At 43.4% G+C, this 10632-nt stretch overlaps 1 protein-coding gene across 1 annotated transcript in view; it reads left to right on the top strand.

Moving 5' to 3' along the window:
- Positions 1–10632, top strand: part of LOC145416085 (uncharacterized) — a 119841-nt gene that overhangs the window by 578 nt on the left and 108631 nt on the right. The window contains exons 2-3 of the mRNA XM_080285177.1: positions 806–958; positions 1895–2086. Coding sequence (XP_080141303.1) covers positions 841–958; positions 1895–2086 — 310 coding nt within the window. The 5' untranslated portion in view covers positions 806–840. The remainder of the gene's footprint in view (positions 1–805; positions 959–1894; positions 2087–10632) is intronic.

The raw sequence follows: 10632 nt of genomic DNA on the forward strand, positions 1-10632 counted from the left end.
TTCTCTTGGCATTAATTTCTCTCTAACTTGGCCAAAAATTGTAATCTCTCCATCGTGAATTCTGATTTGCAATAACGGGTTAACACTAGAATAGGAAGATAGTCAAAGAAAGGATGTAACGACGAAGCTTTGTCCTATCCTACCCCTGAACTGCATGAAATAAGCTGCAAAAAGATGTAAATCTGGGACAAATTAAGGTTAAAAGGGATATAAGCAGGTAACTTTACCAATTCTTCACTCCTCGCTCACGCTTCCCTCAGTTTCCGTCTCCATTCCAACACTCACTGCCCACTCATCCCTCACCTCCCTTCCCATACCTGCCTTACCACTCCCCCACTCACTGCCCACTCATCCCTCACCTCCCTTCCCATACCTGCCTTACCACTTCCCCATTCGCTGCCCACTCATCCCTCACCTCCCTTCCCATACCTGCCTTACCACTTCCCCATTCGCTGCCCACTTATCCTTCACTCTCCGTCCAATTACCTGCCTTGCCAATTCCACACTCATTATTGACTCATGCCCAGCTCTCCCCCACCCCCTTTACATTCCTTCCCTACTCTCAGACACATTCCTCACTCATCCCCCATTTTACCTCCCTTTCCATTCCTTCCTCACACCCACACACCCACACTCCCCACTCATCGCCCACTCTCCCCCCACTTACCACTTACCACCTCACTCCTGACACATCCTTCACTCTCCCTACTCTTCTTTGCTTTCAATAATTTCCCACTCACTCTCCACGCTACCTTCCTTCACCTAACTACCCCAATCCCAGTCACTCTCTCCCTCTCCCCCACAGGCACCACCACCACCACCACCACCACAACCACCACCATGCGGATGGCCCTTCTCAGCCTCTTCGTCATGGGTCTTCTGGCCGGAGGAAGTCTGGCACAGCTTCTGCCCTGCAGCGGGTCCAACGTCTTCATTAACGTTGTTGTTCCTCCGCTTGGTTAGTGGCTGTGTTTTGGTTGCCGTCTGAATGTCACTCTCATTTGCTGGTTCTCCTTCTAACATGCATATCCAGTCTCACATTCATTGGCATACTCCCTGGTATGAGAAGGTATCAGATATAAAACACACACACACACACACACACACACACACACACACACACACACACACACACACACACACACACACACACACATCCATTCAGCAGTATTTGTTGTATTTACTGATTCACTTACACATATTCAAACAGACAATAAACCTAACGCAGCTGAAAGAACGTTTCTACTATATACTCTCACTCCCACAGACTTAACTAACTCCCACAGACACTCGCACTCGCTTCATCCCATGCAGGTTCACTCATACTCAAAGGATGCTCCATCTCACTCACTCATTTACTCAATACCCACTTATGGAGATTGGTGAAAGAAGTCTCCAGGACTTTCTTACTCAGGTTCTTTCTCCTACTGTCACAGGCTTACTATAAAGAAGTTGCTTTATTTGCATTATTTTTACTACTAATGAATGGGTCGAATCTACCAAAACTTCGATCAGATAATACACTTCGATTTATATTCCTATTCTCTAAAGTTTTAAAAATTCACACAGCCAAAGCAGCATATTAGGATAAACCTTTCTTCTTCTCTCTCTTCCTCCCCGTTCTTTTCAGTTTATCTCAGTCTTTTCCGTTCTGCCTTTGCCTCCTCCTACACCTGCAACTCTACTAACACTCTCCGTAACCCTCCACAGCCAAAGCCATATGTGAAGGAGAGCATTCACTACCTCCAACTGCCTACCAACTCCTCTCCCTTTTTCCCCGTCCTTCCTGTTTCCTCCCCTGTCTCCCTCTTCTCTCTTCCCTTTTTCAGATGCCTTCCCTGCCTCCCTCTTTTCTCCCCGCCTTTAATAACCCTATTCTCCGAACCCTCTACAGTCGACGTAACATGTCAGGGGCCGCTTCTGTTACCCGCGTGCGAGATCAACTTGTTGGGCTGCGTCCTGGAACTTGACATACTCTGCGGAGGCCTCACCGAAGCCCTGCTGACAACGATCAAGGAAATTTTGACAGAGTGCGTCGCAGAGTTGGAACTTGAGGTGAACTTGGACCTTCTCGCTAACATTACCGGTAATGTCACTCTCCCTTACGCTGATTATCATTCTGTTACACGTTTTACACTGATTTTCGCAATGTCACTCTTTCATCCTAGTTACCATAATGTCACTCATTTTAAGCTGATTTTCATATTGTCACTGTTTTAAGCTGATTTTCATATTGTCACTGTTTTAAGCTGATTTTCATATTGTCACTGTTTTAAGCCGATTTTCTCACTGTCACTGTCTTACGCTGATTTTCATATTGTTCCTGTTTTACGCTCATTTTGATATAGTCACTCTGTGTTACGTTGATTTTCTTACTCTGTTTCATCCTGTCTCTCATACCACAGCTTTATGTTATGTGATTACATTAATCTGGCTCTCATGCCCATTCTTCATGTTATGTGATTACTCTGGCTCCCATAACCTAGCTTTATGCTGTGTGATTCTGTTTTACACTGGATCTCATACCTTAACTTAATGCTATGTGATTCTATTTTACTCTGGCTCTCATACCCTAGCTTTATATTACGCGATTCTGTTTTTCTCTGACTCTCATATCGTCGATTTAAGCAATTTTGTTTTACGTTGGCGCCAATACAGTACCTTTATTTCTTGCGATTCTGTTTTACTCTGGTTTATATTATTTTGGTGGCAGTACTATGATTTGATTCTATTCTCACTACATGTTACTCATTCCAGGTTGGTGGTGCCGGAAAGCAAGAGAAAGCAACCTCAGTCACTCTCATTCTGTTTCTCAGCTGCATTATTTAATGGTCTACGTAAAGCAATCTTAAAATTACTTCACACTCATCCTCCTCTTATTCACGATTTACCCCAGATGCTTCAGTTCTTGCTCTGACAGAAGACTGGCAGAGTCGTTTTCCCCTGAGCCACTTTATTTCAATTTGCTTTATAACAAACACGCTTCTCACACTCCTGGATGGTCACACCTCTATTCATAATTCTTTTTCATCACTATGCTTCCTCCTTCGTCTAGATCTCATCGTTTCTCTCATTAACTCCACTTCTAAACCGTATTTTTTTTTTTTTGTGCGAGAAAGAAGGAACCAAAGACCATTATGAGCCCGCAGTTAACAGTTCCTTCCAAGAGAAAACAAAATACAATAGAGAAGAAACCAAATTCAAAAGATCCGATCATTTTGAGATGCCTGGACACACTGCGTTTGAAAGACTGGAGATCATAGGCAGCAGGGGAATACAGAGAGAGAGGGAAGACAGTTCCTAGAAGAGCTGACCTGTTGCATAAATGATAGACTGGGAGTAACAGTTAACTCTTGCATTAGAGGAGTTGGACAGAAAAGGGATGGAAGAGTTTGCTGCCAGAGCGGTGCTACGCGCCCGTCGTAGAGGTGGAGGAATGCAAGCAGACAGTTCAGAGAAGCAGTGATCATTAACGTAGCGATAGAAAAGAGATAAAGATGCAACAGTGCGGCGAAGAGACAGAGGTTGAAGGGAGTCAGTAAGAGGAGGAGAGAGTTAAATGAGACCAAAAGCCTTTGACTCCACCCTATTGGAGAAGACCTGTATGTGGCAGGAGCCTCCCCACATATGAGAGTTGTACTCCACACAGGGGCGTGATAAAACCCTCTGTATAGAGTCAACATGTTGTGCAGGGGTAAAGAAAAGAGCGGAGTCGGCTTAGCGTACCAAATCTATTGGAAGCAGATTTTACAAGTGATGTAATATGATCTTTCCAAGTAAATCACAAGAGAATAAAATCCCAAGTATGGTTAAAGATGATGCAGGATTGAGCTGCATATCATCAAACATTAGTGGGTATTCCTGCGGAAGAGTTTGGCAGGTTGATAGATGTAAGAACTGAGTATTGGATGCATTAAAAACAAGACTTCTTTTACTCCAGCCAGAGATATGAGCCAAGTCAGATATTGAGTGTGCCATAGCCTTGTCCCTTGTTTGCTGAAGCAAATGCTGAGATGGACGCTGCGTGGGAACCGAAATGGAAAGGTGAAGGGTGGAGTCATCGGGCATAAAAGTGGATAGGGTTAGATGTACAGTTTTAGCCGGAAAGATCATTGATGAATAAAAGGAAGAGAGGTTGGTGATAGGACAGAACACTGAGGAACACCACTGTTGATAGATGTAGGAGAAGAACAATGGCTGTCTACAACAGCGGGTATAGAACGACCAGAAAGGAAGCTAGAGATGAAGGCACAGATAGATAGAAGGATAAAAACCGTAAGAGGGCAGTTTGGAAATTTAAGATTTATGTCAGACTTGATCGAAAGCCTTTGAAATGTCAAGTGCAGTGGCAAAGCTTTCTCCAAAGCCCTGAAGAGAAGATGAAAAGGAATCTGAAATGTAGGTGAGAAGATCGCCAGTGGAGCATCCCCGACGGAACCCATACTGACGATCAGAAAGAAGGTTGTTATAGGAAAGATGCCTTAGCAAATTTTTCTGTATTGAGAATTGACTCGAAAACTTTTGAAATACAGGACGTCAAAGCAATTGGACGATAGTTGGAGAAGTTGTGAGTGGTCACCCTTCTTTGGGACTACAGCAGCTGAATGAGGAGCAAACTTCCAGCAAGGAAGGGAAAGAGGTACAAGTTGACAAAGGGGAAAGAGTTTGCCCTAGGGCAGGGTGCAAGCACTGAAGCACAGTTCTTGAGAACAACAGGATGGACCCCATCCAGCCCATATGCCTTGTTAGTACTGAGGCCAATGATGGCCGGAAAAAATACATCAACTGAAGAGAATTTCTTAATGTCAGCCATGAGGAAGTCAGAGGGAGTAGTGATGGAGGAACAGCACCAGGAATCGTCTAAGGTGGAATTGGAGGAGAAAGTCTGTGGCAAAGAGATCTGCTTTATCAGTAGAAGAAATAGCTACAGAACCATCAGAGTAGAAAAAGAGGGAGGCAAGGATGATGAGAGTATAGTTAGTTTAGAAAGATTTTTGGCAAGATGCCAGAAGGAGCGCAGGAAGAATTCGAGTTGGAGAGTTGAGAGCATTTGAGTATTGGATGAAATTATTTTTAGCAGAGCGAAGAACAGATTTAGCACGATTCCAGGCAGAAACGTAAAGATGATATGATTCAGGGTGGGATTGGCTCCAGTACCTTTTGTAGGCCCTCTCCTTGTTGCGGACGGCATTAGAACAAGAAGCGTGATTGAACCAAAGGCTTTCTTGCGTTAGTCAAAGAGGGTATGAGAAAGGAATGTATGCTTCCATGCCCCGAGAGAATAACCTCCGTAATGCGCAAAGGCACACTCAGATGGCTCCCGGCCATGGGCCAATAATCATTCCAGGGAAAATCAAAGTAGTACTGCCTAAGGGCCTCCCAGTCACACGGCTCCAAAATGCCACAGACGAGCGATTTCCCCTGGAAGGGTCCACAGGCCGCACCAGAGTGATAGAACAGGTTAAGGTAATAAGGTTGTGATCGGAAGAGCCCAGCGGAGAGAAAATATTAACAGTAAGCAGAAGGATTAGTTGTGAGGAAGAGGTCTGGGAAGTATGTTGGAGCTCTCTTCAAGGCGGTCAGGGATGTAAAGGGTAGGGTGCTGTACGAGCTGCTCTAGGTCATTAAGGATAGAAAAGATGTAGGCTTGTTCACCAGGTGGATCCGTGAAAGGAGAGGAGAGCCAAACGTGATGGTGAACATTAGAGAATCTCACTAGAATGGAGATTTCAGAAAAAGGAGAAATGGATAGAATGTGTTCCATCGTAGAAGTAAGATAGTCAGAAAGAATTTTTTCATAGTCAGTAGAATTAGGGGATGAGTAAGCAGCACAGATATATTTACGTCAAGAGAATGACAGGAAAGCCGAGAGCCAGAGTGTAGAAATTCCAGAAAAATCGAGTTTCAGGAACTTGCGAGAACAAGATAAGTCGTTGCATATATAGACACAACAGCCACCTTTGGCTTTGAAATGAAATTATAGAGAAAGTAGGAGGATACAGAAAAGGGTTTGCTGTCAGTTGCCTGAGACAGCTGAGTCTCCGTCAGAAAAAGAAGGTGAGGTTTAGAGGAGGAGAGGTGGTGCTCAACAGAACGAAAGTTAGAGGAAAGGCCGCGAATGTTTGCAGAAGATGAATCAGTCTCCCACCACACCTTCTCTCTACTGGCTATATCTGGTAAATTACCAATATGCTGGGAATCAGAACCAGGGACTCTCCAGATGAGAGCCAGGCAGCATACCTTACTACATACGACCAGGTAAAAGTTAACTCACGTTGTCACAATCTTGTAACCAACGTCCCCTCCGCCCCCACTGTGGGCATCAAGAGGATGAGTTAACCCCCTGGCACTCGGGCAAGTAGATGTGTACAATCCTGTCCCAAACACTTACGGCAAGTCAGAATGAAGGAAACCTGTAGCCTGTACACAGGAAAAATCATCTGGTAAATTACCAAGCTATGCTGGGAATCGAACCAGGGACTCTCAGATGAGAGCCAGGCAGACACATCACCACTACACCACGACCAGGTAAAAAGTTAACTCACGTTGTCACAATCTTGTAGCAACGTCCCTCCGCCCCACTGTGGGCATCAAGAGAGATGAGTTAACCCCTGGCGCGCGGGCAAGTAGATGCTTTTTAAATCTATCCCAAACACTTACAGCAAGTCAGAATGAAGGGGAAACCTGTACTGTACACAGGAAAAATCATCCTGGTAAATTACCAATATGCTGAGGAATCGAACCAGGGACTCTCAGATGAGAGCCAGGCAGCATACCACTACACCACGACCAAGGTAAAAGTTAACTCACGTTGTCACAATCTTGTAACCAACGTCCCTCCGCCCCCTTACTGTGGGCATCAAGAGGATCAGAGTTAACCCCCTGGCACTCGGGCAAGTAGATGCTTTTAATCTATCCCAAACACTTACGGCAAGTCAGAATGAAGGGTTTCCCCCTTCATTCTGACTTGCCGTAAATATTTGGGATAGATTAAAAGCATCTACTTGCCCGAGTGCCAGGGGCTAACTCATCCTCTTGATGCCCCGCAGTGGGGGCGGAGGGACGTTGGTTTTTGGATTAGTGACAACGTGGTTTACGTTTGTGCGAGTAACAGTGAGTATGCTGCTTGCAATCTGGGAGTCCTGGATTTCGATTCCCAGCACTATTGGTAATTTACCAGATGATTTTTCCTGTTGTACAGCACAGGTTTCCCCCCTTCATTCTGACTTGCTATGAAGTGTTTGGGATAGATTAAAAGCATCCTGCTTGCCCGAGTGCCAGAAGTGCTCGTCCTCTTGATGCCCACGAGTGTGGAAGGGACGTTGGTTAGGCAAGATTGTGACAACGTGGTTAACTTGCCTGCAGTCGTGGTGTGAGTGGTGTGCTGCCTGGCTTCTCATCTGAGAGTCCCTGAGTTCGATTCCCAGCATATTGTAGTAATTTACCAGATGATTTTCTATCCCTGTGTACAGTACAGAATTTTCCCCGCTCATACTAGCTTTATATATCATACAGTAGCCTGGTCACTGCCCATTTCCACTACACTACGTCTACTTTAACACGTATTTGGTCTTTCAAAGCTCTTTCAATGCTCCTCTTTCACTCTGGTATGTCATCTAATTCCACATACTAGACCTACAGAACACTTCATCACCAGCATTTTCCACCCTTTCTCAGTCACTAGTATTCAAAGATCGATCGCTGCTTGCATCAATACAGGACCGTCAGGGGTCCACTTTGCTTTTCCTACTTCCCATGCTTCCCATTGCCCTAATATGCCTCTTCTCCTATCCTACGACTTACTTCAGGTCCCTTAGCTCTGTCTGGTGCTTTGATCACTGTTAAATTCCTAAAAACACTATATTTGCTCCTATTCTTTCGTGATCCAAGCTTCATAGAGTTCTTCTCCATCTACTTGTTAACTGTCATCACCTCGGCTTTTCTTGTATTCGCTAAACATCTTCCCATTAATATGAAGAACTTATATTCCAGTTTATTCAACCAAACTGGATTCATCAAAGTAGTTCGGTGTGGCGAAAGAAGATGTTTTAATCTACAGGCAAAATTTGTTTTTATTTGTGCTGTGGTAAATATTTTTAATCTTCTGGTTGATTTGTTTTTATTTCTGGGATGTATAGATTCAGATAGAGTATAAGGCGATAATGATGTCGATGACGAAGATATTTACATTGATTCCTAAAGAACTAGAGTGAGAAAGATTTATTCTCTCTCAGTCGCATCCCCATCCAACATTACTCCAAACGGCTCACCTGGCTTGCCCTGCCCTGTACCTTCTTCTTAATTAGTGCTTCTCTTCCCATACCCTTCCTCCATCATTACCCCTGCCTTGCATTCCTCTTCATTACCCTGCGCTGTCCTGGATTGCCTATGTCCTTTCAAACATCAGGCAGCTTCTCTAATCCCACTTGACCTAATCGACCCTCTCTCCCTTCCTCTACCACAGTCGACACATCACCTGAGGGTGTGGCGAACTTGGATGTCTTGGTACGAAATCTTCGGCCTTGAAACCCTCCCGGAAGTTCATCCAGCGTGTCTGCTGTCGAAGCTGAAGATACTAGGCTTTAGTGAGGTACGACAGATAGATATAGAAAAAAATGATGGAGAGAGAGAGAGAGAGAGAGAGAGAGAGAGAGAGAGAGAGAGAGAGAGAGAGAGAGAGAGAGAGAGAGAGAGAGAGAGAGAGAGAAGAAATTATCTGATATTTCTATTTTATTTTACAGTAACAAAAATAATATGTATTAACATACGAAGCTTATTTTCACGATCATTATCACTCCTCTTCTGTTTGAGAAATTTTTACTTTGTAATTTATTACATCGTAGTTGTTCTAAAACTGAAAAAAAAAAAAATTAAAAAATCCACTAAACTCTCTAACTTATCTCTCACTGGAATAAAAAAAAGAAAAAAAAAAAAAGATGACATAACGCCTGTAACTATATATATCTATATATATATATATATATATATATATATCCCTCTCTCTCTCTCTCTCTCTCTCTCTCTCTCTCTCTCTCTCTCTCTCTCTCTCTCTCTCTCTCTCTCTCTCTCTCTCTCCATCTTTAACCTAAAAAAAATATCTATAACCCCAATAACTCATATCTCTCTAACCTGAAAAAATATTAAAAAAGAACTATAACTTCTCTCTAACATCAAAATAAGATCAATAACCTCTCTCTCTCTCTCTCCGTCTCTCTCTCTTTCTCTCTCTCTCTCTTTATCCTGAAAAAAAATCCATAACTCCAATAACTCACTCCTGTCCATCCATCTCTCTCCCCCACAGCTCACCGACTTCATCTTCTGCTTGCTTAGACTAATTTTTGGAATTGCTTGGATAACATGGAACCCGCTGAACCGAAGCTTGAGACCAACGTGAACCGGAATCAGGACCAATCTCCATTCTGTGTGCATGTGCCTGTGTCAGTGTGTTCGCGCGCGCCACGAGTGTGTGAAGTGAATAAATCCAAAGCAGCATCTTACATTTTTTTTGTGACCTGACTAACATTCAGATCAAATATATATTTTACCCAGTTCTGAATAATGGTAATTTAAGTGATAAAAAGTATCAAATAAATTCATTTCCACTAGAACTATGAGGAAAGGTAATGTATAAATATAAATAATTCCCTTTTCAACATAACCCTTAATGGTACTTCTTCAAGGAACACTGCTTTGTCTTGGTGCTGAAGCCTGTGCATTCCAGTCATCAAAGGAACTATACTAATCAGGTGCAACCACACTGGAAAGTTTCTTTACTAGAGATCACATGAAAAAGTGTTCCTCTGACACTAAGTGCCTGAACTGGACATACGAGGCACCAACTCAAATATTTTTCTAGTAGTTCACTATCTTGCTGTCAACCAGGTTCTTTTCACTAGATAGGGAAGGACTTGAGAAACGTTCGTATAACCAGTTGGCGAAGTTGCCCCGGCTATATCGATGCCACCACATGAAGACTTCCCTCACCAGCACCAGTTTCTTTCTTAACCACAAAAGACGAGTTCCGTCTAACCATGTGGTCCCTTAATCTTCAGCAGCGATGCAGCAGATGACTTTGGCGTAGTCAGCGCTGATCCGGAACAAGAGTTGTATCAAGAATATACGAATTTTTACAATCTAGGCACCTTTGCAAACGGTCCGGTCGTCCTCTCCTGTTTTTCTCTCCATGGACTTTGAAAACCAGTGTGATGAGTCCGCAGCAACTGACAATGACGACACTACACGACCACATAGGAATATCATCAGTGTCGGCTGCTGCGGGTTTACCACACTGGGGCGAATAGAAATCACTGTACAGCAAACGTACGAGTGTTCGGAGAGACATGGAAAAAAAAACGATAGATGTCCCGTGGAACAACAGAAAATGAACCACTTCTTTACAATGCCGTGAAATAAGAAAAAAAAAATCTTTACAATGGATCAGACAGAAAGTAGGAGATACAAGCATTCGAAAACTGTAATTTTTTCATACATGGAAAAAACTACCAAAGAGTAAAAACATAAGAGTTCTTGCTTTACACGAGAAAACAAAACACAACAATGCCAAAACTGAAGAATCCACTTATTCTGAGATGTGACGGGGGTCACAAAGGGAAAATACAGGCTGAAGAAGGC

Source organism: Coenobita brevimanus, chromosome 104 (assembly GCF_032717465.1).
Source record: "Coenobita brevimanus isolate Jiangsu-jjx chromosome 104, ASM3271746v2, whole genome shotgun sequence".
Taxonomy (NCBI): domain Eukaryota; kingdom Metazoa; phylum Arthropoda; class Malacostraca; order Decapoda; family Coenobitidae; genus Coenobita; species Coenobita brevimanus.